We start from the raw sequence: 16,487 nt of genomic DNA, 5'->3' as shown, positions 1-16,487 counted from the left end.
AACCAAATTCTGGGGCACTTTCTAAATAAAACTGTATTTCCCTCTCAAAGCATTCTACATTTCTTTGCATTATGAGCGGATTGCACCGGCCCTTCTCTTCTCTCCATTAGGACACTCACCCTGGTTCCTGGGCTTTGGGGAACATTAATGGGCGCTCTGCATTTGTGGGAAATGTGGGATTCCTGGGTCTGCAGGACACTATTTTAACATTGGACACACCCTCCTGCCCCAGTCTCATCCATTGCAGCGTATGGTTAGTAATGTGTGCACTATAGGGAAGAAAGTGCTGTCCATGCTTCTCCAGCTAGATATCGTATGGAAGCAGCAGCTGCCAGTGAAACCAGTGGTGAAGGGAGGAAGGTTTAATTTCTGAACTAGCATTCTGCATTGTATTCCTGGTATATGCTCCTGTACAGACGCTTCAGTGAAATCTAGTGCGCACACAGGTAAAATGTTCCCAGACACAATGCAGATCACGAATGTGCATGTCTTATTCAGAGGGCCTTATATAACACTTCTGGGCCGTAAATTTCATGTTTAGTTTCCAGAGTAAATGGTTTTTAACGAGGGTTGGAGATTTACTTTATGCCTTTTAATCTTAAAATGGATGTAAAAATGTCCTGCATGAATCAACAGTACCCCTTCTTTTGAAGGCTGAACTTGATCCTCTCCTTCTTGGCAAATGAAATTAACAGTAAAACAGTATTTCAGGCTGTGGTGACCTATCTAGCAGTTCCATGACTTGTTCCTGGTTGTGCAAGATTTTGTGATGACCTTCAGCTGTAGAAGTACTTCATGTATTCTCTGTCTTGTTTCCATTATAGCTTGCCTGCTGTGGTGTTTCTTTCCTTAGAAATGAGGCAGAATAGAACTTAGTGTCCCTGTCCATCATTCTCCTTTTCCTACTCCAAAATGTGCAGCTCTCATCTTTAAGATATGCAGTTTCCCCCATTATTGGGCATCTAGCCTTTGAAACAAGCCTTTAGTAGAACAGGTTAGGATATGATTTACTGGGCTGCAGTGCATGCAGTGAGCACATAAACCAGACTTTGTTAAACACCGTAGCATAACACAGTCCTAAAGATTTCTCCTAGAAACACTTCATAGCAGATATACCTGGTACTAATGAGATTGGGAGTCAACTGGGCATGCAACTAGTGGGACAGCCAGGTATAAGGATTCACGATGGTTAGTGCCATTGTGAAAGTCAGCCAACTATGCCAAGTGCAGCTACTGAGACTGCAGGAGTCACCCAGCATGTGGGTAATGTCACTATGGGAGTCCATCAGACATGCATGCAGTTACTGAGACTGTAGGAGTCACCCAGCATATGGATAGTGCAGCCAGGCAGACCACATTCAGGCAGTGAGACAGCTGGAGATGCAACTAGTGAGGTCATGGGAGGCTGACAGACATGCATCTAGTGAGCCACTTCAGGAATCACCCAGCATGTGACTAGAGAGACTGCAGGAGTCGCCTAGCATGTGGATAGTACTGCTGAGAGTCAGCCAGGCATATACAGCTAGTGAGCTTTTAGGAGTCATCGTGGGAGGCAGCCAGACATGCAACTAGTGAGACTGTTGGTGGGCTGATGGACATGCAGTAGGTGTGAACCATTGTGTAGGGAATCAGCCAACATATGGCTAGTGAGACTCTGGGATATATTCAGCATGTATCTTGAGACTGTGAGAGTCTGTTGGGCACACAGCTAGTGAGACTAGAGGATTCCCTCAGCATTTTGGTAATGTCACTGCGGGAGTCAGCCAGGCATGCAGCCAGTGAGACTAAACGAGACTCCCCGCATATAGCTAGCAAAATCAGGGCAATCTGATAGACTGCAGGAATCAGCCAGCATGTGGGTAGTGAGCCACTGTAAGAGTCTAATTGGGGAGACAGTTAGTGACACGCCAGGAGTTGGCCAGGCATGTAGCTGGGGCACTGCTGCCTCTTTTTTTTTTTTTTAAAACATGCAAGTCCTCTAACTCCCAGTTTATCTTGGGCCTGATGCCTGTCGGTCTGATGCTAGTTTGATCATTCCTAAGGCCCTCTGCCCTCATTAATTCTCGTTTTGCCTCCTTGCAGCCATTCGTGGATTTTCACCACAGCACAAAATCCGCAGTTTTGAGGAAGCCCGGGGTCTGGATCGCATCAACGAGCGCATGCCACCACGTAGGAATCCCATGCAGCCCGATGGGCCTATCAACCTGGTGACCTCCACAAACTCCACAGAGAAGAACGGCACTGGGAAGAAGCTTCAGTAAACGCACCACCAAGGACTAAAACTTTAACACATTTATTTATTTGGTATTGAAAACAAAACAAAAAAAACCTAGGGTGAACTGGAGGTCTGGTTTTATCCAGTTTGTACTCTGTGTATAAGAACGGTGACCATTTTTGTACATTTTTGATTTCTGTTCCATATAGTGTGTGCATGTTACGTGTATGCGTGTTTATGTATGTACAAGCACACATACACACACATACATATGTTTATATATAAAAAGTACATTTTTTAAATTTAGAAATTGGTTTAATCAGTAGTGCATCTGAAGTCTTGTATTGTAGGGCTGGTTTGGGGCTATGACAAGAACGTCTGGTCCCAAATAAATTCGGACTTGAGCTAATTTGTTCAGCCTTGCTGTCACAAAACAGCGTCTGTTACTCAAAGGAAGAGCTTTTAAAAATATTTTTCTCCTCTAGTTTGATGACCTTTTCTTCTTCGGCATATTCCTCTGGCATGGAGGCGAGGGGATGTATCAGGGCAGCCCACCACCTTGCTGTGCAGGGTCCCCTAGCCAAGTGAAGTCCAGGATTTGGGGTGTTTCAAACTGAGGTGATGCAGGGTACCCACAGTTTCTTTCTGACTATTTCAAAGTGGCAGATGTACCATCTGAGCGACATAGACTGACCCTAGTGTTTGCTGGTTTTCCTGGGCTTCCTATGCTCTTCTCTCTTCCACTAGCTCTTAGCTCAGTTTTTGTGCAGCCTGTATCCTGGGCTGTTGCATTAGTGGTAATGTAAGGTACCTGTGCTCTCAGTCGATCATGTTTAATACTGCTTCTGGGAGAGAGGAGGGAATTGTAAACTCCCCAGATAAATGGTACGTTCCGGAGATCATGTAATACATTTTATCACTGGGGCTAAAGGGGAAATCTTGGCATCAGAGAACCCTTGATACCTAGTACTGACTTGAGTGTTTAAACACAATACAACTACTGATATCGGCATAGATGTAGTAAGGGTAATAGCATAGACATGTCCTGAGGGCAAGAATCACAAAATTAACGGGTTTGCAATTCAGTGTTTTGAACTTCAGTAGCATGCTGTGGTGGGCCCGAGGGGCTATCCTTGGTCTCCTTCGTCAGGTATTGGCATATACTTGCTAAGTTTCCAGCCATCCTGCCTCCCTACCTCTGGTGTGTGCCCCAGACTAGGCTGCTCTTGGTGGATGGGAGCATGGAGAATGGCATGAACCACTTACTGTAGCTGAGGGTAGAGCAGCAGCTGTTAATAACTGGGTGTGGACAATAGTAGGAAGGGGAAGGAGTATAAGAAATGCCTACTGTTAGGGGAGGAAGCCTGGGAGACTGCCCCTGCTGCGGTGGTGGGAGCACTGTTCTATAATGACTTTATTTCTCTTCTAGAAAACAGATTTCAAAATAAAATCTTGCTAGGAATATTTTTAATTGAGGAGAGAGCGTTGCAAGGTTGGCATGGGTTTTATTCTTTAGCTGTCTTCAGACTGAAATTTTGTATGGACTAATGCTGTGACATTGTATAGAAATATTTTCTTACATATCCCAGAAGCTTCATAAGAATGGCTTTACAATAAAGTTGATTAATTGCAGAGTAAGAAAAAAGCCATTTCCATACCAAGATCTGTTGAGCTTAACACTGGGACATTCAAAATCTTTTCCAAATTTATTTAAAAATCTTGAAATCCCCTAGGAAGAGATTAAGGCATAGTTGTGGCCTTAACTTTTCTTCCAATGTCTGGATACAGAATCTGGTTTTTTTTAAAATCTTTTCACATGAAAAATAAAATTTTTTTTAATATAAACTCTAGGTGAAAAGATTTAGAAAATTGTTGAAAATCAAAAATTGTTCTCCAGAAATTCAGACTTTTTAATGAACTGCTTCAGGCAAGTTTAGCATAGATATAAACACATTGAGAAGACCGATCACAAACATCTTAACAAGATGCAAAAATATTGTTTTCTGTGAAACAACTTGAGAAAATTAATGTACGTCATAGACTAAAATCATATATTGCGCTCACTGAAGCCCAAAGAGGAGATAACCTATGTTAGTGTAATTTTTTTTCCAGACATCATTAAAAATGTGTATTAAAGCTGTTGGTGTTGTCTCGTGCCCCTTGCCTCTGACGGGAAGCTTAATCCACATTTTTAATGATTTTTAAATAACATTTGAAATGTTCTCTCCTTTCTACTTTGAGTATGACGCAGAGTGATTTTTAATCTTTAATTTGTTTGAAAATGAATGCACTTAGAATCCTGGAGGAAACAGACTAAAGGCAAACAGGATTTATAATTTGCCATTGTTTAAAATGTCTTCAAAATGAATGCTGAACAATGAACAGGGAGCTCTTTTTGAGAATTATGCTTAAATAAAATAATATATTAAATAAACTTTCTCCTAACCAGCCTATAGGGGCAGTATTTAAAGGACATGCAGTGGGAACCAATGATTCATCTATAAATTAATTACAATAACATGGTTTTCAGTATCTAATTAGTAAAAGATGTTTCCTCCATGCAGAATTTCACTGTTTACATGGCAAGATATAAATACTTTTCTCATTGCAGAATTTTGCAAGCCTTGCTTTGGAACCTGTCCTTGGGCCTTCATCATAGCTCACAAAAATCTGTAATGATTAATATTGCTTTGTTAGAGGTATGGTGGTCTTATTCTTCCCTCTTCTTTAATTGATCAGATTGAAGATTTTCAGTCCTACCCTATTTCCTGCCTGTAATCTGGGATCATTCTAAATGTCGAGTTTATAAGAATGCAGTTCCCAGCTGTACATATCTGGTAATATACAGATTACAGGCATGGTTTAGGTTTGCGATTCTTTAGCCCATATATTAATCAGCTTTTCCTGTACAAGGAATGTCCTTGTAGCAGCATCTCTGGTATGCTCTGTGTGCAATTTGAGCTTCCATGCATGGAGAAAGTATCAACCCTAGCAAGTGGGAAGGAGCTGGTGTGTGGTTCATATATTTGTATGTCTGTTCTTCCCAGTCTCATTCCTGCTGAAATGCCATGTTTCTTTTTCAGCTCATACTCAAGCAGGGATAATTTGGAAACTTCCACTTTATTTTTAAAGTAAATTGCTTCCTTGCCCAGACCACAAATGAAATGCTTAATAAGCTTTGAAAGAATGTCAGGGTTTGAGCAGATCAAGGAAAGCCCATTTGTTCTTCAGCTATTGTTTTGTAGAGCTCACTGTGTGAGCTCTACAAAACACATTATATTGAGTCTGAGAGAGTACTCTGATGCATCCTTGAGTTGCTGAGTGCTTTGCGCACATCCAGGAAGTAAATTGGAAGTTTAGCACATCCCCATTACTGTGTTATTGCCAGTAAGAATCTTTTTAAAGTAGAAAATAGTCTAAACCTTATTTTACTGCTTGTTCAGCTGTATCTTTTGAAGTTTTTAATGCAACTGAGCCATATACTGAAGGCTTGAGCTTTTCTTCAGCTACCTTGCCATACATTTTGCCTCTGACTATGCAGCCCAATCTATGAGGCGGAGTTCAGAGTCAGTGGGGAGAGGGGGTGGCTGCAGTTTACACACACACAGAGAATGTAATGTCTCGAGGGGAGGGCACAGCATCTTATCAAGGAATATTGTTGCCGCTCCCATTCTTGTAGCCTGTGGTCTTTCTCTTTTGTGAGAGATTCTGAGGCATTACTCATCGACAATTGTCTCCCACGCACATACGCAGAGGAGATCCCACACTTATTTTTTTTTTTAAACGGTGGAAGGCATATCCCGTCCTTGCATGTTTGTCCCCTCTAGCACAGTCTGGAGCATTGTGCAGAGGGTTTAAATTCAAAGATTAAAAAGAAAAAAAAAAAAAAAGTAATCTTGTGTGACTCATAAGCCTTGGCAACTGTGTTTTTCAGAGAGGTTGATGCAGAAGGTTTTTTCATTAGCTGAAGTGATGTAATTTGGATACCATTGGAAAGAAATAGTGGCATGTGGTCACTGGCCTGCCTGGCTGTGTGAGGCTGTGGAAGGCACCCGCTAGTCCAGGGAAAAGGTAATGATTTCTGCAGCTCCTCCAGTTTCCAAACCGGTTCTGTGTCTGCGAGAGGAGGAGAGATAAGTACATAGGTCCCATTGGGTTCATAGTAATCAGTATTACAGCAACCTCTCGAGTAGGGAGTGATCATTCCACCACTCTCCCCTCAGGATGGTTGCGGGAGGGAGGGGAGTAGCAGATTTTCCAGTAAAGTGAAAGAAAAAAAGTAGTGAAACATTATATAAGACAGGATCTGAGCTTCTTGGAGACCTGCTTTCCAGGGTATCAGGAAAAAGGGGAGCCCTGTGTTATCCCAGGATTTTATAGAAGAAAAGCAGCAAAGTAGTTGAATAGAGAAAATACATTTTATAAGGTTAATGAATGTTTCACTGTTCAAGCTTTCAGGACCACTAAGATCTGTAAATCCCTTCCTTGGATAATCTATCTGGTAGGAGTTTTGAGAATTTGCATGCCTCATTTTGGAGGGTGGGGGTTGTATTTCTGGCCTGTCTGTTTCTGCCTGCTCCTTTGGGCTTCCATCTGATTTGGAAATGGACGTTTGGGTCTCTGGCACCATGAGCCTTCATTTGCAGGATATTTCTCTTGTTTTTATAACTTTCCTAGCTCAGCCATTGCAGTGACACTCCTAGGCTGGGAGCTCTTTGGTGTGCGGTATGCATGTACTCTAGTTCCAGCTAGTAGGTATCAGTATGAAGCAGCGGCTGAAGCTCCTGGCTGGCCATACTATCTTTCATTTTTATGGAGGCCTTTGCAGCATCCCCGGTAGACCTGGGGAGTAAAAGCTGAGGCCAGAAACCAAACTCAGGTCTTCCACACTATAATGCATAGCATTGCCACTGAAATACCAGGCCAGCTTATCAGTTTTCCTGTTAAAGCATTTATTAGCCTTATAAAATATCTCTTTGTAGCCAAATACTTTACAAGTTTTCAATTTGAGAAAAGGAAATGGATAACCTGAACTTAGCCAGGACAGCAGAGTTTCTCCTGTCCTTAGTTGTGTTCTCTGTTCAAGGTGAAAGTAGCTTCTTCCTCAGCTGCTATCAGCAATATTGTAGAGTGCAGTCAAACTAAGTATTTTCATAAGAATATAAGAAGTGCCATGCTGGGTCAGACCAAGAATCTGTCAAGCCCAGCATCTGGTCAACAATGGCCAGGCCAGAGATCTTGGCAGTACCAGCAGATCCCAATGAGTAGATCTATTTCTTTTTTTGCCCACTCCTAGGGATAAAAAGTGGCTTTCCCCAAGTCTGACTAATAATCATTTATGGATTTTTTTCTAGGAATTTGTCCAAACCATTTCGAAACTCACCTATGATGTCTTTACTGCATCCTCTGGCAACAAATTCCATAGTTTAATTTTGTGTAGAGTAAAAACATATTTTCCTATTTGTTTTAAATCTGCTACCTGTTTCATGGAATGTCCCCTAGTCCTTGTACTATCTTAAAGAGTAAATTAACTGTTTCTTATTTATCTGTTCCAACCAGCTCATGATTTTATAAACCTTTATCATACACCCTCTGTCATTTTTTCTCCACGTTAATAGCCCTAACCTGTTAGCTTTTCCTCACAAGGTAGCCATTCATCCTCTTTATCAATGTTCTTGTCCTTCTTTATCTCTTTCTGGTATTTTTTTTTTTTTTTTAAATAATATGGAGTGACTAGAATTGCACACAATACTCAGTGTGTAAATCTATACAGAGGCATTATAATAATCAGTTTTGTTCTTCATTGCTTTTCAAATAATTCCCAACATTCTCTTTGCTTTCTTTTGACCACCACTGTAAATGGAGCTGAGGATTTCGTGTTATTATCCACGATGACACCACAATACTTTCCTAAGTGGTGACTCTTAATACAGAACCCAGCATTGTGTGCCTGTAGTTTAGGATTATTTTTCCTCTGTGTATCATTTTGCCCTTGTCCATATTACATTTCATCTGTCATTTAGATGTCCAGTTCTCAAGTCTGGCAAGGTCCTTCTGCAGTTCCTCACAGTCTGCTTGTATGTTATCTATGTTCCTAGTTTTCAGGATTCCTTTTCAGTGGACACTAATACTGGGAGACATTGTCTCATTTCAGTATAATGCTGTTTTGGTGAAGCAAGATAATGCACTCCATGGAGGGCAGTACCAGGAAACTGAATTGCACATTCCAGGCCAGAGGGTTGGATAATGTATTTAATTTTAGATTTTAAAAAGTGTAAAATAATTCAGTTGTTTGATAATCTTGTTGCATGTATGTTATATGATGAGTATAAGGCAGGTGTCCTTGAAACAAGGTCTGGGAAAATTTGAGGAAAGCTGCAGCTGTATCTATTCCAATTTGTGGAAGGCAGTGGTGATGCTGGGGAATATGTAGCCTTAATTAAAAGGAAAGGCCCCTGTCTGGTCAGAAGAATGGAGTTAAGCAAAATAACAGTTGTTTGCTCTTTTGTGTTGCCAACTTGATTGAGAAGTAGTAACTTACAGCTTTATTGGAACCTGCTCTCTTGGATCTTGAAAAATGGAGTGTCTTACATATCACCTGCATGATACAAATGCTTCCTTAGAAATTATGGGTAGTAGAGCTGGCCTAGTGGCAAGTACTGTATACTGCCATGTGGACCAGGATTTTGCTTTCCAGGCGAGCTGGGGATTCTGCGGAGGAATTGTCTACCATCGCTTGATGGTGATACCTAGTGGCCTGCCATTAGCCAGGTTTGAGATGGAGCTATGATTTGTGGTTCCTGACTGAGGACTGTCACTGATTTGGGGAGGGAGCCCTGAGTCATTACAAATGAAGGCTCATGTGCTGTAATCCACTAGAGTCTGGCTCAGTCTGTGCTTGTTACGTCACTAGAAAGACAGGGGATTGTTAGAACCAGTAGACTTCCTGTTTGTTTCCTTCATCCATGAGGTTTACACAACTGCAACCTGAGTAGGAAAGAGGGAACCCAGCTTTGCTGTGTTTCTTGCATAAATCGGATGCTGATTAGTTGCTCCTTCTCATCCTCCCTCCTCTGCCCTACCTTGTATTCATCTGTTTAGTCACAAATGACAGGAGCTGCAAAATGCAATGCCACATGTGACACTGAATTGTCATGCTCCACTAAGAGACTGTAAACTGGACAGGACAGAAGGTGGGTTGCAAGGCTGCCCTTTGCATGAAATAGCAAGGTGCATGTAAAAAGGAGGGGGTCTGCACTGGGTTCTTGGCTCATAGTTGACAAAAGGGTTGTCATCTTGCATCATAGCTCTGTGTAGTTGTGGTCTTTCAGGGCAGTCCAGGAAAAGCACATGCTCAGAAGACATGCTGAAGGGCAGATTAGTCCAAGCATGGCCAGCAGGGAATGGTGCTGTGATGCAGAGTCTACCCAAAAGTGACCCATGAACCCACCCTTTCAGCAGAACTCTGCCCTCCGCTCTGCTTCTTTATTTTTTATTTTTTTTTTAGTTACTTTAAAAGAAAATGGTGAAAACTGTTATTTATTGGCAGAAGTTCTTAAATAAAATTTCTCTTTCTCGTGAACAACGAATGACTTTGTTAGAAGTGTCTTAATGTAAAATCAAAAGTCATCTTCAGGAAAAAAAAAAAGTTAAAATTAAATGCAAAAAAACATTTGTTCCAGTGTTTCATTGAGTGAGTGATACACTTCGTCTTCTTTTACACTTTGGCTGATGTCTCCACATTGAATACTCTTTAAGCTGAGTTAACATTTGGGCCACCACACTACAGAACAAGTACAACAGGCACCTTATCCACACACACTTGCCTCCTGCAAGCTTCCCTTATCCATATTACCCTACCATGGAACAGGTACCACATAGGCAGCTGTAGTGCAAGCTTCTCATACACAAATGTATACAGCAAGTATTATATAGGCACAAGCTTCCTGCACAGATTGCCCCACCTCACAACAGGTACAACCTCGAGTAGCATGCAGGTTACACACACACACACACACCCCCACACCCACCCTTAGCACAGGCAGCAGCAGTGGGAGATGGCTCTATCACAGCACAGTATACATAGATGGCATCAGTGCAAGTGTCACATACACAATAGCCTCGTCGCCACAGGACAGTTTCAGCATGAGCAACAACAGTTATAAGGTTGCCAACTCATTCCAGGTTAACTGAACAGGCTCATCAAGACCTGGGTTTTTCCCCATTGCACACATGGAATTGTAGTTCTAATTGTCCTATTGATTTTAAAATTATTTGTGGCCTGCATCCTCCAATTGCCTTAGATAATTGGAACTATAACTCCATGTATTAAATGGGGCAAAACCAGTACTGGATTAGCCTATTTCCTAGCATGTAGCAGATGGACTCAGGACCAATGGGTGTAGGGTACTCCTGATAGCAGTTGGAGACTGAGTCAGATTTCAATCTGATGTCGGCACTATACATATACCTGTGCAGGAAGCTCTGCTCTTCAGTGTTTCTCAGTCTCCTTAGCAGTTTGGGACTCTACACACGCTTGCACAGCGTTAGAAAATCCAAACCAAAGAAGAAATAAAATTCCAAAATCTTACCTCTACAAGACGAACCCCTCCCCCAGTCGAGAATTCCTGAGATGATTTCCAAGATCCCTCAGAGGTAAGCCTCTGTCCGGTAGACTGTTCCCGGCATGGACTTAACACCTAAGAACGGAAGTGGCTGAGAGGCAGCAGGTGCAATACAGAGCGTGGCGGTGAAGGTATTTCTTTCGCAGCCGGAGACCACCCAGCACGAGACCGGGAAGCGCCGAGACAAGGTAAGCTAGAAAACTTTTCTTAAACTCTCCGGTCTCCGAGGCTTGGATAGCCGCTCAGATCGCCTCCGGTGTCTATCCCTTCGGGTTGAAAGCTCCATCCAGGCTAGACCCCGATTTGGTACGAGGATCCTCCCATGTGGAGACTCTCCGGGGGGGGGGGGGGCACTATCTTGCCCGCGTGGTCACTGGTGCCATTTCCCCCCCTTGATCGCCGTATTGTCCGCACAACTGAGCTGTGCGCACAGCAGCGAGCCGGGCGCATAAACTACTTGTGCGCACAGCGGCGCGCACATCTGCCGTGCGCACAGCGGCATGCTCAACGGTGTCGGGCGCACAAATTAAGCCTGTGTGCACAGCAGCACGCACATAGCGGCCTGCAAGCACACTGAAAGTTACAGAAGGCTACGCCAAATTAATGGTCCTTAGGAGACTAAAACCCTTATTAACTCAAGCACACTTTAGAACAGTTCTGCAAGCACTAATATTCGCTAGCACAGACTATTGTAACACACTTTTTCTAGGATTGTCATATACAACACTAAGATCACTGCAAATACTACAGAACTCGGCTGCCAGAATACTTACTGGAAAAGGCAGAAGGGATCATATTACTCAAACACTTGCCGATTTACACTGGCTGCCAATAGAAGAAAGAGTGCAATTTAAAACGCTATGCACAATTCATAAACTAATCAATGACTTAAATGCCGACTGGCTAAACACTGCCCCACGATTGCATGTCCCCCAGAGAAATCTCAGATCGGCCAATAAAGCTCTACTAACCATACCCTTGGTCAAACAGCAAAACTGACCCAAGTTAGAGAGAGCACTATCTTTAGTGGGGCCAATATTATGGAACACATTACCACTCGAATTAAGATTAATGAAAGATTTAAAACTCTTCAAAAAAAAGTTTAAAAACTTGGCTCTTCAAAAAAGCCTTTAACAGTGAGGTTGATGAATAAGAACACAGACATGCTCTTAAAGTCACCCAAAAGCATAATTGCTTACTTTATTATTTTTATCATAATTAAGCATAATTAAGTACTAAATTAAGAGGACGTATAAAACATATATGATTATCCTATTAGTCATATAAATGGAAATTCCAATCCACTTTCCATATAGAGTACATTATTGAAACATGTAACCAAGAATTTATTGGCACAGTCTAGATAATTTATAAACCAAACTTATTTATGTACCTAATTGTAAACCATTGTGATGGTGCATTACTAAATGACTGTATAGAAAAGTTTTTAAATAAAATAAATCTTCCGCAGCTTGCACGCACATCTTTGATGCACCCGGAGCGCTTATCTAAGCCTCCCAGTGCACGCTTATAGGCGCACAGACTAGTTTTGAACGACTCCACGCACTCAAATCATGGTGCCAAGGGACAAGCCCTCTGCCCGGCCTGCTACCTGAGAGCTGTGCAACACGGAAGTGGCTTCTGCCCTGTGCCTGCAGTGCGAAGAGGCCCTGGGGAACCAGGACAAGGCCCCCTCCGGCCAGTAGAGGAATTCAGCTCCACTAACAATAGTACCCCAGACTTCTCTATCCCCGGCTCGGCCCCTCCTCAGTTGAGCCACTCGGGGAAAGCCGCTGGGTTCAATATGGACCCAGGAACCTTTTTCTGGGTAGAATTCTTCAAAGGACTGCAAACCTTTGTCCAGGCACAATCGGTGCCACCGGTGCCACAGCCTCCTCCAGAAGACCAAAGCTTTCCAGGTCCCTCTCGGCCTCCCCGAGATGTGCTCCCTCCAATCAGAAGCCTCCCCTTAGGGGGCACGGACACCTCTGAGGAAGAGCCAGACTCCCTGGAGGAAGGAGAAATCCCTCCAGGAATGGAACCATACCGAACCATGATGTGCTTATCAGATCTCATGTCTCTAAGCCTGAAGACGCTGGCCATCCCAGGCACAAGCACCACAGCGGAGCCAAAGACTAACCCTGTTTTGATAGGGCTCAGTCAGGCTTCATGCCATTTCCCAATGCTACAGGCCATACGACAACTGATTGACCTGGAATGGAATATGCTGGAGACCAGTTTCAAAGGAGGGCGGGCCCTAAAAGCCCTATATCCCCTGGAACCCTCGGCTAAAGAACTCCTAGGGTTCCCCAAAGTGGACGCCATGGTCTGTGCTGTCGCAAAGCGCACTAGCATCCCAGTCAAAGGAGGAGCTGCACTCAAGGATACCCAGGACAGATGTCAGGAATCCATCCTTAAACAGTCATTTGATGTCGCAGCTATGTCCCTGCGGATCGCTGCCTGCTGCGCCGTGGTGACACGTGCCTGCTTGTCACTTACCAGGGATGCAACCACGTCTGTAGAAACATTAGAACCGGCGATTATCTTTTCTCATAGATGCGACCTCCAACCTGGTGCACACCTCAGCCAGGGGCGTCTCATCCATAGTGGTAGCCAGAAGGCAACTCTGGCTCTGAAGTTGGTCAGCTGACATGACTTCCAAGACGAAACTCACGAGAATGCCCTTCAAAGGAGTCCTCCTGTGCGGCAGCGAACTGGAGAAGTTAGCCGACAAATGGGGCGAATCCCCAGTACCTCGCCTACCCGGAGGACAGGAACAAAAGAAGCCAACGCCCCTCTCCCCGAACACCCAAGGGCAGAGGATTGCAGCGTTTTGAAGCATACAAAAACACATACCAAGCACCTTGCCCCGCAGGCAGGGGCCAGTCCTTTCGGAACAGACACAACAAGAGGGGAGCCAGTTCAGGTCAAGGCCCCAGCCACACCCCACAATGAGAATCAACAGACCCATCAACAGGAAGAAGCCATAGGGGGCAGGCTTGCCCTATTCTACCAAAGATGGGTCGAGAGAACGTCTGACAAGTGGGTCCTAACCATCATCTGAGAGGGATACTACCTGGACTTCCACAGCATCCCTCCAGACAAATTTGTGAAATCCCCTTGCCACTCCCTCTCAAAGAGGACAGCAGTGGAAACCACACTACCAAAATTACTCACCCTAAAGGCTATAACACCGGTGCCCATGCACCAACAAAATACTGGACACTATTCCATCCATTTTATCGTCCCCAAGAAAGAGGGAACGTTCCAGCCCATCCTGGACCTCAAGTCAGTCAACCGCTACCTGAGGGGACCACTGTTCCACATGGAAACCCTACGCTTGGTCATAAGAGCAGTACATTCGGGAGAATTTCTGACTTCCCTGGATCTGTCAGAAGCCTATCTCAACATCCTGGCCCACCACCAACGCTTTCTACGCTTCGTGATCCTGGACCATCATTACCGGTTCCGGGCACTGCCATTCGGACTGGCCACGGCCCCTCGGATGTTCACCAAAATCATGATTGTAGTGGCAGCGACACTGAGGAAAGAAGGAATCCTCGTACACCCGTATCTGGACGATTGGCTGATCAGGGCAAAATTGCCAGAGGAAAGTCACCAGACAACCACCAGAGTCAAGAATCTACTGCAGACTCTCGGGTGGGTCGTCAGCACAACCAAGAGTTGCCTGCAGCCTTCCTAATCACTAGAATATCTGGGAGTCCGGTTTGACACCAAACAAGACAAAGGTCATTCTTCCCCTTACAAGGAGAAGGAAATTGATGGACCAGTTGCGAAAACTGTTGAACTGCGCTCGGCCCAAGGGTATGGGACTATCTCTAAGTCCTCGGCCTCATGATATCGACCCTAGAAGTTGTTCCATGGGCAAGGGCCCACATGCGACCACTTCAACGTTCCCTACTGTCACGCTGGAACCCGATGTCCCAGGACTACGCAGTTTGCCTCCAGCTACTGACAAAGGCACGGACCCAGCTCCAATGGTGGCTACAAGAAGACCATCTGAGCAAGGGAGTAAGGCTATCCCTACCGACCTGGGTCTTGCTCACCATGGATGCGAGCCTACAAGGGTGGGGAGCCCACTGCCAGGAACTGACTGCCCAGGGGTAATGGGACATGAGTCGGGATGGAACATCAACCGACTGGAAGCCCGGGCAGTCAGACTAGTCTGCCTATGCTTCAGTCACAGACTCCGGGGTGAATCTGTCAGAATCATATCAGACAATGCCACAACAGTTGCCTACATCAACCGCCAGGGACGAACCAGAAGCCAACAGGTGTCCCTGGAAATAGACCCCCTAATGGCGTGGGCAGAAGCAAACCTGCAAGGAATCTCAGCCGCTCACATCGCAGGAAAAGACAGCGTCACTGCGGATTACCTCAGCAGAGAAAGTCTAGACCCAGGGCAATGGATGCTGTCAACCACAGGTCTTCCAGTTGATAGTAAACCGCTGGGGAACACCAGCCATGGATCTTCTGGCAACCTGGTCCAAGGCCCAAGTTCCCAACTTCTTCAGCCGCAAACGAGAACCACAATCCCAGGGGATTGACGCCCTCGTCCAGTCCTGGCCACAGGAGGATCTGCTATATGCCTTTCCCCCATGGCCACTACTGGGCGGAATCATCCACAAGATAGAACATCGCAAAGGGCTAGTACTACTGGGGGCCCTGGACTGGCCAAGAAGGCCGTGAAATGCAGACTGCGAAGACTTCTGGCGGGGAAACCCCTGTGTCTACCCCTACACAGGGACCTGCTCCAGCAAGGACCGATCCTCCATGAAGACCCAACTTGATTCTCTCTTACGGTCTGGCCATTGAGTGGACTCTGCTGAAGAAGAGCGGATACTCGGGGGCAGTGATTGACACCTTGCTCCGAGCACACAAGTTTTCCACGTCTCTAACCTACATATGAATATGGAGAATATTCGAAGCCTGGGGTGAAGACCACGACATCCTTCTGCGGACAGCCAAAATCCCCATGATCCTGGAATTCCTGCAGGCTGGCTTAAAGAAGGGACTGACTCTCAACTCCATCAAGCTTCAGGTGGCAGCCCTGGCCTGCTTCAGAGCCAAAGTGGACAGCATCAGTCTATCTTCCCATCCAGACGGCTCCTGCTTCCTGAGAGGGGTCAAACAAATCAGACCACCACTAAAGTGGCCGGTACCCCTATGGAATCTCAATCTAATACTAGACTTCCTAGTGGGAGCTTCCTTCAGACCTACCTGTGGTCTGCCCCTATGGCTCCTGACCTTGAAGACTGCATTCCTAGTGGCAATATGTTCAGCCCATCGCATCTCCGAACTTTAAGCACTATCCTGTCGGGAACCATTCCTCAGGTTCACACGGGGATCCATATAGCTACGCACTGTCCCCTCCTTCCTTCCAAAGGTGGTTTTGCATTTCCACCTAAACCAAACATCTCGGTACCATCTCCAGACAAGCATAAGGACTCGGAAGACTCTCGCCGCCTTCGCCATCTTAATGGCGGTAGACTCCTAGTCCGATACCTGGAAAGATCGGAATCCATACGAAAGACGGACCACCTATTCGTCCTTCACAGCGGGAAGAAACAAGGGGAAGCGGCCTTGCAGGCAACCATAGCCCGCTGGATCAAAGAATTAATCAAGCC

General features: G+C 45.0%; 1 protein-coding gene across 4 annotated transcripts in view; it reads left to right on the top strand.

The window, feature by feature from the left end:
* PPP3CC (protein phosphatase 3 catalytic subunit gamma) overlaps positions 1 to 9,887 on the top strand; it is a 167,540-nt gene extending 157,653 nt beyond the window's left edge. For all 4 annotated transcript variants that reach the window (XM_029603799.1, XM_029603800.1, XM_029603796.1 and 1 more), the window contains one exon: positions 2,083 to 9,887. In XM_029603799.1, coding sequence (XP_029459659.1) covers positions 2,083 to 2,261 — 179 coding nt within the window. In that variant the 3' untranslated portion in view covers positions 2,262 to 9,887. The remainder of the gene's footprint in view (positions 1 to 2,082) is intronic.
* Positions 9,888 to 16,487: the final 6,600 nt, after the last annotated feature.

The sequence above is a fragment of the Rhinatrema bivittatum genome, chromosome 5 (assembly GCF_901001135.1).
Source record: "Rhinatrema bivittatum chromosome 5, aRhiBiv1.1, whole genome shotgun sequence".
NCBI lineage: Eukaryota > Metazoa > Chordata > Amphibia > Gymnophiona > Rhinatrematidae > Rhinatrema > Rhinatrema bivittatum.
The sequence above is the reverse complement of the archived record's forward strand: the minus strand, read 5'-3'. Positions and strand labels throughout refer to the sequence as shown.